The 15,704-nt window shown below is 47.9% G+C and overlaps 1 protein-coding gene across 1 annotated transcript in view; it reads left to right on the forward strand.

Moving 5' to 3' along the window:
* Positions 1 to 15,704, forward strand: part of AFF2 (ALF transcription elongation factor 2) — a 482,556-nt gene that overhangs the window by 451,466 nt on the left and 15,386 nt on the right. The window contains exons 14-19 of the mRNA XM_047764620.1: positions 2,648 to 2,943; positions 3,457 to 3,520; positions 6,394 to 6,530; positions 11,117 to 11,188; positions 11,488 to 11,581; positions 13,530 to 13,582. Coding sequence (XP_047620576.1) covers positions 2,648 to 2,943; positions 3,457 to 3,520; positions 6,394 to 6,530; positions 11,117 to 11,188; positions 11,488 to 11,581; positions 13,530 to 13,582 — 716 coding nt within the window. The remainder of the gene's footprint in view (positions 1 to 2,647; positions 2,944 to 3,456; positions 3,521 to 6,393; positions 6,531 to 11,116; positions 11,189 to 11,487; positions 11,582 to 13,529; positions 13,583 to 15,704) is intronic.

A 15,704-nucleotide genomic window follows, 5' to 3' on the forward strand; every position in this document is an offset into this window, starting at 1 on the left:
GATGTGTATTTTACCTCAGTTTAAAAAGCAGAAACACAGGGGTTCCCACCATGGTGCAGTGGGTCAAGAATCCGACTGCAGCAGCTCACATAGCTGCAGAGGTATGAGTTCAATCCCTGGCCCGGCACAGTGGGGCATTGCCACAGCTGCTGCTCAGATTCAATCCCCGGCCCAGGAACTTCCATATGTCTCGTGTGTGACTGTGAAAAAGTTTTGTTTTTTTTTTTTTTGCTTAAAAATACATTATCTCAAGATTTTTTTTTAAGTGATAAAGAGGAGGCTTTTCAACCCTAAGACTTTGAAAGGAACCGAAGCAAGCGAGGCAAATGGGATGAGTTCAGCTTGGTGGCAGGTGCTGGGGTTTGCAGTGTGATTCAGGGAGCTGAGGCTGGCAGGCAGCAGATGAAGGGTGACTGGAAAAGCTAGCTCAGAGGTTGGGCGTCTGGCCAGGAAGCTGTTTGACCATCTCTGTCTAAAGCCATGAGGGCCTGGACTTTGAGGCTGCAGAGGAAGAAGGACAGAACTGAGAGACTTTGGGGAGCCAAAGTGAAGAGGACTTTGTAGCTGGTTGCATAAGGGTAACGAGGGGGGAGAAATTCGAGATGAACTAGAGAGTGTTTTTCAAAAAAAAACTTATGAAAGACAAAAAAAAAAAAAAAGTAGTTCCCATTGTGGCTCAGTGGTTAACGAACCCAACTAGTATCCATAGGATGCAGGTTCGATCCCTGGCCTTGATCAGTGGGTTGAGGATCTGGCATTGCCATGAGCTGTGGTGTAGGTCACAGATGCGGCTCCGATCCGGTGTTGCTGTGGCTGTGGCCTAGGCCAGCTTCTATAGACCCCTAGCCTGGGAACCTCCATATACCACAGGTGTGGCCCTCAAAAGACAAAAGACAAACAAAACGTTTCTGGAGCATCATCATGTTTAAATGAAATAATTTACAGAACTTCGATATGTAAAGCTGGTTAAAGCAGAACAGCTCGGACAGGCAGGGAGGACACTGGGTGCAATGCTCCCAGCCCGGGGATGGCCACAGTGGCCTCACCCACGTGGACAAATCCGGCCTCGGTGACGGGGGAGACTGTCCTGCCATTCACCGAAAGAGAGGACTGGCTTCCATATCAATTTGGTTTCCGAGCCATTCGAGGTGCTCATCGGCCATGTTGGTGGAACTCTCCAGGGTGGTCACTGCAGGTGCTGAGCGTTGGACAGAGGATGAGACGGAGGTTTGCTTTGGGGAGTCATCTGCGGATTGTCAAATCAGGGCCAGTGCCTGCAAGATCGGCAAATTCTGTCAAGGTCAAGAGAGAAGAGAGCTGAGGAATGAACTCCGGGGATACCAACCTTAGGGCCATGCCAACGCAGAAGAGCAGAAGGCAGAAGAGGCAGCAGGGCAAGCATGGCCAGAGGTAGAAGAGTTAGGATAGTCCAGAAGTTGCCGGGGGGGGGGGGGGAGGGCACAGTTTGGCGTGCGAACACAGCAGGTGGCCTCGTGACACTATGGTCACAGCCTTACACATCTTCCCAGATACTTTCATCTGGATCCCATTCTTTCTGTGGCAGTGACAGTTCAGAGAAAGGCTCAGAAGTCTTGACTCCTTTGATTTTTTTTTTAACCTGGTCAAAATGAGCTGTCACTATCCCAAGACTTTGAAATGAAGGGGTCCCTGTGTGGCATCACCTAACCAGAAATCGGTCAAGACCTCGCGGGAACAGAAGCGCAGCCTCAAAGTCTGTGAGTCTGTTGCTGTTCTGCAAATAAGGTCATTTGTATCCTTTTGAGACTCAGACTTTGAAGACAAATTTATGGTGACCAAAGGGGACGGGTGGTTGGGGGAAGGGATGGACTGGGGGTGTGAGATGGGCATGTGCACACTGAGGTCCATGGAATGGTTGGCCAGCAGGGACCTGCTGTCGAGCACAGGGAAGTCTACCCAGTCTTCTGGGATCATCTACGTGGGGAAAGAATCGGAAAGAGGATGGCTGTGTGCACATGTGTCACTGAATCGCTTTGTCGTACAGCAAAAATGATCACAACTTTGTAAATCAACTCGACGTTAATCAAACTTTAAAACGTGGGGAAAAAAAAAAAAAGAAAGGCAGTCTCAGCCTGGGTCGCAGGGTACTGACGATTGCAGTATGATGCCTGGTTTGCTGGCATTTTGCTGCCCCGGATCTGGCATTTTGCAGAGTGACAAGTACTCTTCTTATCCTAGAAAAAGTTTCTGGGCTGGTTCCCTTAAAATATACACACCAGACTAATAATCTCTCTCTGTGTGTGTGTGTGTGTGTGTGTGTGTGTGTGTCTGTCTGTCTGTCTCTCTCTCCCTCCATCTCTTCCCTTCCCTGCCTTTCCCATTCCTCCCCTCCCCCCTCACATCCCTCCCCGCCTCCCCCCCGGATTTAGACCTTTCCAAGGGTGGCCTTACTGGGGTGATGGGGCAGTGTCGTCAGAGCACCTGACTAGCTTGGAGTCTGGTGTCATCATAGAGCAAGAGCTGGCAGGTCACAGAGTTCATAACCTGTATCCCGAGGCCACCTGCTTATCCTCCAGCTGTGTGCATTGTTTTCTTTCCTCCTAAGACACTTATGAAAAGATGTTCTCAAAATCCGGACCTCATGGAAGCTCTTTGTCCTATTTTCCAGGAGGGAGACACTCCCAAAAAGGCAGCCTCTGCCACCGTCACTGTCACCAACACTGCTCTTGCCACTGCCACTGTCACTGCTACTGCCATTGTCACCGCCACTGTCACGGCCACTGCCACGGCCACCGCTACGGCCACTACCACGACCACTACCACGACCATTTCCACCATCACGTCTACCATCACGACTGGCCTCATGGATAGCAGTCACCTGGAGATGACATCCTGGGCAGCCCTGCCCCTTCTGTCCAGCAGCACTACCAACGTCCGGCGACCCAAACTCACTTTCGATGACTCGTATGTTGTCCCCAGATTCTCCAGACGTGGTTGGGGAGTGGCAAGAGAGGGGGGAGGCGGTATGGCTTTTCTAGCACCACGCAGGTGTCGCCTGAAGTGAGACCTCAGCGGCAGCTCCCATGCCTTCAAAGCATATTCCTCCTCCTCCTCGGACACACCTCTGCCCTCGCCGAGAAATATCATGGGCCCGTTTGAACCGCACCGTTCGGTTACCATTTCCAAAGGCGGGCGCTGAATCCCGTATCCTCAGATAGAACTGTGTGCCAACAGAGACAATGACAGCCAGGTTCTGTTGGATCCGTTTGGGCTTGGAGGATGTGCTTATTTATCCTAAGGGGCCATCATGCACTTCAGGTTTCATTTACTGCGTTATTCCAAGCTTGGGGGTTTTAAGCATTGTAGAGGAATGTGTGGGAAAGCATACATAGCTCCCCGACTTTTGACCGTTCAGTCTTCTTTGAATGAAAAGATGAAACACCGCTCTTCCTAAATGAGCTCGTTTTGTTTGTTCAGGGTTCACAACGCTGATTATTACATGCAAGAGGCTAAGAAGCTGAAGCACAAAGCTGACGCACTGGTAGGTTTCCCCATGACCGTTGGAACTGCCCTGGAGGACGCGGGAGCTCCCACTGGCTCCACTAAACCCCACTTGGGGTTACGTGGCCTCAGAAATTGGCTCTGGGAAACTCAGGTCTGTAGAAAAAGACCCAGCTTTCTGCTGCACCTGATGACGTTTGCAGAGGGAGGCCCACAGCCAGTGCAGGACCCTGCACAGAGAAAGGCAGTTCTGGTTTCTGGATTCGCCAGGACGCCTGGCCCCCACCGCCTCCACGGGCTCTGGCTCCCCAGAGCAGTGAGAAGCTCAGCATGTGGGCTCGTTTGATTGCCCCACCTAAGAGGAGGCCTCAATCATTTGTTGCGATCACTTGGGGAGCTTTAAAATAGCCCTGAAGCCCAGGCCAGAGAAACACAATCAGAATTTCTGAGACGGGGGGAGTTCCTGTTGCGGCGCAGCAGAAACGAATCCGACTAGGAACCATGAGGTCATGGGTTCGATCCCTGGCCTCACTCAGTGGGTTAAGGATCCGGCGTTGCCGTGAGCTGTGGGGTAGGTCACAGATGCGGCTCGGATCCGGTGTTGCTGTGGCTGCGGTGTAGGCCGGCAGCCACAGCTCCAATTCGACCCCTAGCCTGGGAACCTCCATATGCCACGGGTGCCGCTCTAAAAAGCAAAAAAAAAAAACCAAAAAACAGAATTTCTGAGACTGGGACCTAGGTATGGGTGTCAGAGCTCCCTGGTGATTCCCAAGTGCAGCCGAGGCTGAGAGCTGCTGCCTTAGAAAAGGCCCTAAAATGCAGGCTCCTCACCTTTGACGAAAGCCCAGCCCAGTTAGAGCTGTCAGTTCAACTCCACTGGGTTAGAAAAACCACGTCTTCCATCATCGCAGTGTGTCCAGCCAGGACTTGGCTGCCCCTTCAGGGCTGTAACGGGGGATGACAAACGGTCTCTGCACCGTGACTTGGGTGTGGCCACCAGCAACTGCCCATGGCCCTGCACCCATCGCTTCCCGACTTTCTGTCAGTTTCCCATGGTCATCCAAACTGCTCCGCTCTTACCTGCAGCGGACTTTTCAGGGGTGTGACTTTGTCTCTTGGAGGATACTGTCCCCTGATCCTGCAGACAAAAATGACAGGGCAGGCTGGATCAGGGAGCTTTAGATAATCAGTCTATCTTTAGCATTAAAATTTCAATGGGGTGTGTAAAAAAAATCCAAAACTCCCTTAGTGGGGTGGGGGAGATGCTAAGGAAAGGAAGACGACTGAGAAATACTCATTTAGAGGAAGATGGCTTGCTAGGCTCACATCTCTGCCAGGGCTAGGAGCTCCACCACAGTTCAAGCCCCTCAGTGGGGAAACTGAGGCCCAGAGAGAGAGAGAGAGAGAGAGGGAGAGAGGGAGAGAGAGAGGGAGAGAGAGAGAGGAGACTTGGCCACTGATTGGCACTGCAGCCCCTGCAGTTTTCTCTCTGGACCTTTCTTCTTTTGGAAAAAGAGAGATCTGGTCTTGGTGGTCGTTAAGGATCCTTCCAGCTCTGTGTTTGTGAATGAAAAGTCACTTTCCAAAATCAGGATGTAGGAGTTCCCGCTGTGGCGCAGGGAGTTAAGGATCCAGCGTTGCTGCAGCAGCTGTGGCTGGGGCTGGATCTCTGGTCTGGGAACTTCCATATGCCGTGGGTGCGGGCAAAAATGGAAGAAAATCGGGATGCAAAGCTTGGCTTCCACATGAGAGCGCCCATCGGGAACGGATGACCTGAGGGAGTTTCCTTCTGCGGCAAGGGAAGGAGACGGTTTGCATGGACACATAGGTTTTCATGAAATCATTGTGAGTTTGGTCGAAGCCGTATTTTTCCAAAACAGCTTACAGAAAGGAAAGCACAGAATTCCTGCAGTGCATAAAAGCTGAAGAACATTTATTGTAAAGAGAGGCCTTTACAACAAGAGATTCTGCAGGCCCTGTAACTCATCATTTTATAGTTGTACTTAATGCTTTGCTAGAAACAGCCACTCTGCCATTTTGAGAACTGAAACCTTCACAGCTGCATAGAAAATATTTTGATAGAAGGTATACAGGAAAATTAAAATAGCTAAATCTGCATTAGATGGCTTCTTTCACATAAAATTCCATACTGGTGGAATTCTTACATCCAGCTATCAAAAATTGAAAATGTTAAATACTGTTATAAAAGACTCACTATAAAAGTGTCATATATAATAATCATTACACATAAAACAGAAAGCAGTGTGTCTAAGTCACTCATCGTGACCATTATCAGGGCTAAAACCTTCTGCAATAAAATTTTACTAAACTAAAATATTTAGTAGCACTATATTTTGGGACTTTTTGACATGCTATTTCAGACCATCATTTACAGTGAAAGCGATGGGGTTATGGTCAACACTCATCCCGCAGCTTCCCATTTTCCATGACAACAGCATCCCATTTGTGAGTCTCTTCCTGGGGCTGGGGCTGAGGTGCTCATGACAGCTCCAAGCAAAGCCTGGTCCTGTTCATTGTCCAGAAGGCTTAAAAAAGCAGGGTTTCATTGCAGGCTCTGTCTAGAGGGCACTGCCCTGACCAGTCTGGTACATGGGGTCAGCGGAAACCAGTCTAGGCAGTGATTTGAATTCCGCTGCACCAAACCGGTAAGAACAACAGGAAAGCCACAAAGACATGATACCTTGGGTGCCGTTTTCTCTTCTCCACCAGCCTCTCCGGCCTCTGCCCACTAGATGGCCCCTGGCCCGGGGGGTGACCACCAAGAAACGTCTCCAGATGTTGCCAGGGGTACCCTGGCGGAAGGGTGTGCAATTGCCCCGGGGTGAGAACCACTCCTTCGGAGGAAGGCGAGCAGAGGAACTCCCACGTTGACCAGTCTTCTTCCTGTTTCAGTTCGAGAAATTTGGCAAAGCCGTGAATTACGCCGACGCAGCCCTGTCCTTCACAGAGTGTGGCAACGCGATGGAGCGCGACCCGCTGGAAGCCAAGTCTCCGTATACCATGTACTCCGAGACCGTGGAGCTCCTGAGGTCAGTGTCCTGCTGCAGCCTTCTTCCTCAGCTCTTCCCCGGCCGAAACCGAAGCTGCTATTTAAAAAAAAAAAAAAAAAGTCACTTCCACATAGTCAGGATTTGTGCAAGGCATCTTCTGAGAGGTCATCATAATTAGCTCTTGCCCTTTAATTAGTGCCATGGACAACTTCTCATTGAGGGACCCATGAGCCCCTTCAGAGGTTAAAATTGTGAGTCTTGGAGTTCCCGTCATGGCTCAGTGGTTAATGGACCCGACTAGCATCCATGAGGACGTGGGTTCGATCCCGGGCCTTGCTCGGTGGGTTAAAGATCTGGCGTTGCTGTGAGCTGTGGTGCAGGTCACAGGCGCAGCTTGGATCTGGCATTGCTGTGGCTGTGGTGTAGGCCAGCGGCTACAGCTCTGATTCAACCCCTAGCCTGGGAACCTCCATATGCCGTGGGAACAACCCTTTAAAAAAAAAAAAGTGAGTCATATAATTTGCAATATGCATAGTGGGACGAAGTAAAGGATCATCATTTTTCTGGCCTATGGACACTTGTCTTTTCAAAGTGCAGTGTTTATAACTCAAAAAAAGCAGTGCCATGGGAATTTCTGTTCTAAGCCATGTTTTCTAAGAATTTCTGCTTGGGTTATCAAAAAGGGAGGGGCACTGTTCCACTTTGGAAGCCACAGGTGTGGCATAGACTTTCCACGCATCTGGAATTTGAGGGACAGTCAAGGTGGTAGCGGGGGTGTGGGAGGGGAAGGGCAGGGGAGAGTTGAGAGGGTGAGAATAGGGAAGGGTATATCAACTGCATAGCTTCTTGGTTTGATTGGCATTTTAAATGGAATTTTCTGGCCTGTGGGTCTCGGTGCAGTAGAATTCGTGGGTAATCAAAAAATTCCTTTAAGAAGGGGAAAGAGAAGAAACGATGTCCATTTTAGAGTTTTCCAGTAATCTACAGATAGTTGTAAAATAATCTAATCCACCTCTGAATAGCAGATAAGCACCCTCTTTCGCTGGATGGACTACATAATTGCTTTTGATTGAGTGAGTAGTTCTTGCCCCAATAGGCCCTTATATCCCAGCCACCTCTGGCTCAGTAATGGCAGGCTTGCTTTTTATTGTGTTCTCGAATCTGCAGTACACTGTTACAATTCTGAGGACACTTGTACCTAAACCTTCAGACAAACATTGGACAAATTTAGCACGCATATTTTCCTAGGAAAGCCTTCAAAAAGATCAAAAGAGGGGGAACCATTATAAAGAAGAAGGAAAAAAAAAAAGCTATGCTTACACAGAATCAGAAGATTTATTAGTTAAAGGCATGAAAGTAGAGAAATAATGAGGAAAGCTCCAGCCTTGCCCAGCCAGGCAACCATCTTTGGTTTCTCACTGCTCTGAGAAGCGTGTAAAGTATCTCTCAGATTTACTTTATGTGCTGTGAAAGCCACCACTGGCATTTGTAGCTCTTGAGGGGAAATTGATTTCTCAGGGTCTGTATGAGGCTGCTGGCAATTCTCAAAGACGCCCAAGATGAAAATCCTGGCAAAAATTATAAGGACTCAAAACTGATGAACAAACAAAACCCAAAGTTAGTAAAAGGAAAGGAATCATAAAGATCAGAGCAGAAATAAATGAAATAGAGACGAAGAAAAACAGTAGGAAAGATCAACAAAACTAAAGTCTGGTTCTTTGAAAAGACAGATAAACAAAATGGATAAACTTTTAGCTAGACTCATCAAGAAAAGTAGGGAGAGGGCGCAAATCAATACAATTTGAAAAGAAAAAGAAGCTACAGAATCGAGGGGAAATATTCGTGAACAAACACGGGGAAAAGCCATGCCTTCTGTTCATCCCCAAATGCAGATTAAAACAAGGCATTTTTAAAACTGACAAGAAAATGTAAGACTGTTAATACCTAGTGTTAGCATGCACACAAAATAGTGATGTACGGGGCCCCTTCCGCCCTGGTAATGGGGACGGAAGTTGATCACTGTAAAACTGAGGGCACTTGGGTGCTGTGTAGAAAAAGCTATACAAGTAGAGCTTTCCTATCTTTTGAGCCAGTAATTCGACTTCCAGAAATCTGAACTTCCTCTCCTGAAGAAAATAACTACAGGAGTAATAACTATAAGAGTAGAACAAGTTATCTGTACAGTGGTCAGTTTGACCTATATTATAGCACCCAGTTAGAAGCAAACCAAAGAATCAATAATAGAAGGCTAATTCATTATATCGTAGTACACTCAACAGGATCATGTGCAGCCACTGAAATTCAGCAATGAGGGAGGTTATGGAGCTGCATGAAAATGTTTGTCCTGTGATGCTAAAAACAAGTCACAGAATGTTACACACACTGCGTTTCTGACCGTGAGAAACATGTTTCTGTTCGTGGAGCGACCTGCAAGTGAAATAAGAGCATAGCTGTAATTTGGGGTGAAATTATGGGTGTTTGTTTGCCCTCTCTTTTTGCTTCTTGTTTTCTTTTAGGAAAACGCATGCTCTCAAAATATAAAAGCAGAACATCAGACTGCATTGTGGGTAAAAATGCAGGGTGACTCCCTGAGCAACATTTATTTCCATTGGAAAACCACTTCTTTTCCCCTTCTTATTTCCAATAGTATTTTTCTTTTTGTCTAAACAGTTTTATTTTTCCCATTATGTATTAGTTTACTCCCTGTAGGAGTATATTTCAGTGCAACCCAGTGAAAGTCAATGGAGAATTTATAGATATTCACTTTAAAGGCAGTATTTTTTATAATGAATATTTGTATTATCATCTGGTAACTTTAGATCATATACAAAGGAATATTTATGCAAATTTTCATTTTCTACAAGTGGTAAAAATCTAAGTCTTAGATTTTTGAATATGTTATTTTATTTTATATAGCTGACTTACAAAGTTGTGTTAATTTACAGCAAAGTAACTCAGTTCTGCATATACACATACCCATCTCTTTTCAGATTCTTTTCCCATATACGTTATTACACAGTCAAGGCAGTATTTTTAAACTTTATTTTGAGGTAATTGTAGATTCCCCACCCTTGTTTCCCCCTCCACGGTACTGTCTAGTGAAGCTACAGTCCGGGGTCACAGCCAGGACACGGATGCTGGTACAGTCCATCCATCTTATTCAGATTTTATCAGATTTTTTTTTTCCCCCAGATTCCAACAGTTTGACGGGTACTCCTTTGTGTGTCCTGTTTATATGTATAGCTATATTTTCTATATTTAGTATATGTGTGTGTATAATATTTTCCTTTGCAGAAAAATTTGGGGAATCAAATGGGCTAAAGTCACTAAGTCTTCTGGCCCACTGAAGCAATTGGAGCTCCACGACCGAGTCACTTCAACAGTGGTTGCAATTAGAGGGTGACTGCAATAGGAACATAGTCTTTAGTAGTGTAATTTTATGTTGAAGATAATTTGTATTACTCTCGCCCCAGCAGCGTGTTGGTTACATAGAGAGCACCCCGATTTTTTCATTCGTGCGATTAGCGTTGCTCTGGGCCATGGGATCTGCAATAGAAATGCACTTGTGATTTATGACAATAACAGGAGCTCCCCCCACCCCCATCAGGTGCACAGGTCCTTTGGTTGGAAAAGGTTTCTCGGCCAGAACTGGAGCGGTGACCGGGAGAGCAGGGAGATAGGGTGCTGGTCTTCTGGGGAGGGTGCTGAGAGTGGGGAGTCCATGGTGCGGGCACAGCATCCCCGTGGGCGCGGGCTGGCCGTCACCTTCGTCTAAACCACAGATAGTCCAGGTTGCCTGCACGTCCTCACCTTCCTTCTGCAACAACGAGCTCTGTTGCTTCTTCCACCACAAGTTACCTGTGCAATTGCATGAAAGCTCAGACAGCGATTTTATGCAATGAATTGATTTTCAGGTGTCTAAATGCCCAGAATGGCATGTACTCAGCTCGAAGAAAATAAAATGGGAACTACTCCACCTTTGATGGCCCTGGTGTGGAACAGTGACAATTAAAGAGAATGGAAAGAAAATATACAGGCACCATAAATGAGGGGCGCCAGAGCTGCACGTGCTGTGAAATTGACCTTCCATTAAAAAAACAAAACCACTTCCTAGAGGAGAATATTCTACACCAGAGCCGTTAGAAAAGGCCTTTGGAACTGTGATCGAGCCCCCCACCCCACCCCCACCCCCCACCCCGGCTCGTGTCAGACCTAGTTGTGCTATTATTTACCGCATCTGCCAAAACTCACCTGAGACTGACATTGTGCCCACCTCGCGTGGAAAGCCAATAACACCATTTGGCTGGAGTGTTCTTCGAAACTGTTTTTCCAGCATGTGTACACACGCCAAACCCACGGCAATTCCATAGCACCGTCTTAAAACGTGGGCTCCGCGTGTAGCTGGCTGCTCCAGAGCCAGTTGCCGTGTCACACCAGAACTGTACAACTCCCGTGGTCATCGTGTTGTATGTGTTTCCAGAAAAGCATGCTTTTGCCCACACGCCCTTCTCAGTCCTCTGGCCCAGAGCAAGTGGGGGGCTCACGTTCAGGTGCGGAGACTACCCATGCCTTGGGGACTTTCCGAAGGGCCGGATTCCACTTGACCTTGTCCTTTCTCTCCAAAGGTATGCCATGAGGCTGAAGAACTTTGCAAGCCCCCTGGCTTCGGATGGGGACAAAAAGCTGGCCGTACTATGGTAAGTCTCTGAAAACTCACCTGAAGCTGCTTACCCCAGATCGTTATTCTTGTTTTCCATTAAAACGATGAAAGGCTAACGAATGGATCTCTTCCGTCGCCGACTGAACACTCCGTCTCACTTATACCCTTTGCAAGATGCAATGTTGTAATGCTCACGCCTTCTCTGAATTTTTTTTTCTCTTTTCACTGATGATTCTCAATAATCATAGGAGAGTAGCTGCCTGGTGAGAACCGTTTCTGAGTTTACGGATTTCATTCACTGTTGGGTTTAACACGGTCTTTCCTCCGCAACCACAGCTACCGGTGCTTATCCCTCCTCTACCTGCGCATGTTCAAACTGAAGAAGGACCACGCCATGAAGTACTCCAGATCGCTGATGGAATATTTTAAGGTAATCCTTATTTTGTATAATTTATATGTCCTGGGCGATGAAACCCCTAATGAGACATGGAAGGCATGCTATTCAATGTCAGGGTTGTTGCTGCCAAAGACTTAACCTTGCTCATCCCCGCCGGCCCCGCCCCCGCCCCCCACCTGTCCTGCCAGGCTCAGCCGAGAGCTTCCGTTTGATTCGATTCCAGGGAGAGAAGGTACCATTGTGCCATCCCCGGATTATTCTCTGGACTGAACAAACGGCCTGTGTCACACCAGCACTGTCAGGGGGTGATGCCTTCCACCCCACCCTACCCAGGGGACCCGCCAGGTGACATGGCTTGCGGCTGTGGCTGCGGCCAGTCTTGTGGTAAAGGAGATGCCAGCCCTGAAACTCCTCAGCAGTGAGAGAAGTCACTGCAGCCACCCTGGGCCCTGGTGGCACGTCCACACCCCTGGGAGCCCACTGGCCATGGGGAGCCTTGGAGTTCAGTGGTTGCACCTTAAGACAGATGATGGCTCTGGCTGTCACAACAAATATACAAACAATAAGTCCATCGTCTCGGGAGATGAAGTCATTTTCAAGCAAAAAAAAAAGATATTTCAACTGCAAAATGCAATGCCAAAATGTGGGAATGAGCTCAGATAAAAAGTACAAGCAGCAGCCTGGTGCTAGCCCTGGCTATTGTTCAAGGCGTCACTGGCTTGAGGGTCTGTGGCGCTTCTGTTGCTTCTGCCCCCAGATCCCCCAGCGCTGGTCATGATTTAGAATTGAGAAGGCTCAGGGCCCCTATTGAGCAAATCGTGAAAGAAAAGGACAATTTTATTTATTTATTATTATCATCATCATCATTGCCAAGTGCATGAGACCACCTGGCTAAATTGCACCAAGGCAGTTGTTTGCAGTGAATCCTTTCCTGACCGTATATCATCAAACTTCCAAACCCAGGGAGAGGCAGTGCACAGCGCTGTGTGGACACTGACTCAGCTGGGAAAAGGAGCGAGTTCCCAGTACTCCTTGGTGTGGCCAGAATAGAGCTGGTGCTCGTGTAGGTGAACGGGGTCAAACGCAATACCCACTCATGGCTGTGTGTCTGCGGTCTCAACCTGGGCTCTGGAAAGGGGTCTTGATTCTGGAGGTCTGGGGCCGGTCCTAAGACTTGGCATTTCTTAACGAGTTCCCAGGTGGTGCTGATGCCGCTGGTCCTGCGGTCACACTTTGAGACCCCCAGCCCTAGCATCCGTCGTCTGGGGCCTGGCCTGTGTAGCTTCCAGGGCATTGCAAAATGCCAGACAGATGTTAGGTCACTCACTCCTCTGGGAGTGTGTTGGACTTTGAGATTCAAAACCGGAGGGTCCAACCCCGTGAGGCCATTATGATGAGCTGATTGCTGTCCTCCTGCGGCCGCGCTGAGAGTCCGCTTTTCCTATGCTCCACAAGCGGGTATGGCCGCGAAAATGGGAGCAGGCCCGCTCTTGAAACCAGCCCACCAGAGGGGGGGAAATAAATAACGCGGCTTGGTCCTGGCAAGTTCCTGGGATTTCAGAAATGACAGCCCACCTTGCCTCGTGGGGAAAAAGTTTGCAAGTGGAGCGAAAGGTGAAAGGCTTGTCTGTACCCTGAAGAGAGCTTGTTTTGCAGAATAAATTTCCGATGAGGATAATTAAACCACTTCTTGGAGAACTGAGTCTGATTTCACTGGGCCTTTCAGGATATAAGATCTTTCATCAAGTGACTTTCATGGTCCTGATTGGAGCCCACTAATTATCCTAACCAGCTATTTGCATCGAGTGTGCTTCGTGGTGTGCTGACGTGCGCAGACGTCCCAGCTCTGCTAACGCAACAGGAGGCGTCCCCAAATGCTGCAATCAATATTAATGTCCTCGAAATCACACTTCCATCTGGTTCTGAATTAATAAAACACAAAATAGATGTCCTCATTTCCCTCTCTCTTTCTCTTTTTTAGCAAAATGCTTCAAAAGTCGCTCAGATACCATCTCCCTGGGTAGGCAATGGAAAGTAAGTACCTTCTGAAAATTGCTTTTTCACGAAAATCAGTGATGGACTAGACCCCAGATATTTCGCACTGACGACCCAGGAGCAGGGATCAGTTCTGAAGCTGCAGTGATTCGCGTCAGGTTTCTGCTGGTGACAAGACAGAAAAGTTGTTGAGCAGGATGTGATTCCGAATTTCTTTAACTATCTGATCTTTCAGCCAAATGACGGCCATAAAAAATATCTGCTAATGAGATGGCAAGCGCCGTGCCATTTCGGGGAGGCAGGGTAAAGTTACCTCCACCGCCGAGATGTTTCAATGCTTCGCTCGGTAATGAAAGACCAATGAAATATTCATTGATATATGGTAAGTGCTGTTTAATAAAACCAAAGGCATAATAGTGCTGAAAATGTGAAGGCACTTAGTCAGCCAATTATCTGAGCCTTCCTGATGATTTTTATGTTACTACTAAAATGCCCTGACCTGAAATATAAAAGCCTCTCCTATCATGCTGGTCTGAGGCTCAGAGAACTCGCTGACTCTGAGGCCGTCCTTCAGGCCCGTACTGCTTGGGGCAGCTCAGACCTCCAGCCGTAGGGCAGGAGCCAGAAAATCCACTGATCCACCCCCCCCCCCCCGCCCCCCGCAGGCTGCCCTTAGCTCATAGGGTAAACCGGGAGAGCCCTTCTTCTCACTGGGTTTGTTCCTCTAGCCCTACAGTGAAAGGGCCGGACCCAGTGCTCCTCTGCAGAGCTGTTTCTTTTAAGAGGGCGATTCGGGATTCTGGTTCTGCCCCAGCCCTCACCCGGCTATGTGCCCTCGCTTACCTGCTCAAGCATCGTCTCTCCTCTGATTCCAGTACCTCCCTCACCACCCCAAGCCCGCTTCCCACCAGCAGTGGGAAGGGAAGGGAGCTGGATGACTGTGCATGTGTACTTTCGCAAAGACCTGCTTTCCCCACCTTTCATCATTTCAGAATTCTCCTGTCTCTGATCAAAACACTTGCTTCGCCAGTGAAATAGTCCCCTTTGCCACTTTATAAATATCTCCAAAGCACACTCCGAAAGCAGTGGGACTGTGAACTCTAAGATCATAAAAACAGTCAGAGTGAGTGAGGGAACAGATCCATTAAAAACTCCACGTTAACTCTATTACTGTATTGAAAAGAAGTACCGCTTACATTGTGGAATTAGGTCTTACTCTTAGATTGACGAACAAAAGCCAAAGAACGCTTCTCTCTGAAAGTTCAGAAAATAAAAATAACCATTGAAAGGCCCCGCAAAAGCTGTTTTCTCTGAGCACAGAGTGCAGCAAAGGCAAGTTCAGGTAAGCAGCCACTAAAGGATCATTGGGGTGGGGGGAGGATTTTTTTTTTTTTTTAATTCTGCAACGAAAGATCTCAAATGCATTCGAAGCTTGTGAAGTCACATTAAAAGCCTCCTGAAATGATTTTTAAAGCAGCTTCTGTCTGAAGCAAGCACACCCCCTTTGGTAGGCCAGAGAGCTTTTGAATGAGAGCTCAAAAGGGTTGCGGGGGGGTGGGGGCGTGAGCGGGTCACCGCCAATTCATTCAGCACACTCGCTTTGGGAGCATTTCCGTGTGAGAAGCTGGGGACACAGCTGAATTCCATGGGATCCTTCAACTCCAGAAGCACACAGTCCAGTGGAGGGAGGTGACAGCTGTGAACAAAGTTCTGGGGACGCCCAAGAGGCAGCCCCCCCTGACCCCGACCATGAGGGCTGCAGGAAGACAGTGCAAAGAAGCAACTGGAAGAAGGAGAAGAAAAATCCGCTTGATAGAGGGCAGGGGTCAGCAGACCTTTTCTGCAAAGGGCCGGATAGTATATGTTCAGGGCTTTGCCAGGCAAGAGGCAAAAGCGAGGTTATTATGGAAAGAGGATACAAGAGAAAACAAGTTTCCGCAAAAATCTGACAGATGAAATCTGGGATGACAGAGCAGTGAAGTATGAGGTTTATAATGCAAATCTGTTAAGGAGAAGAATGGAATTTTGAAAAAAAAATAACCTTTTGCTTAATTGGGGTTCTAAGGTTCCATTCTCTCTCATCAAGGTGATTGCAAATGCTTATCCTTTCAAACCATGGGTAGCTCCCAGGCCATGTAGAAACAGGCGGTGCAACAGCTTC

Source organism: Phacochoerus africanus, chromosome X (assembly GCF_016906955.1).
Source record: "Phacochoerus africanus isolate WHEZ1 chromosome X, ROS_Pafr_v1, whole genome shotgun sequence".
NCBI lineage: Eukaryota > Metazoa > Chordata > Mammalia > Artiodactyla > Suidae > Phacochoerus > Phacochoerus africanus.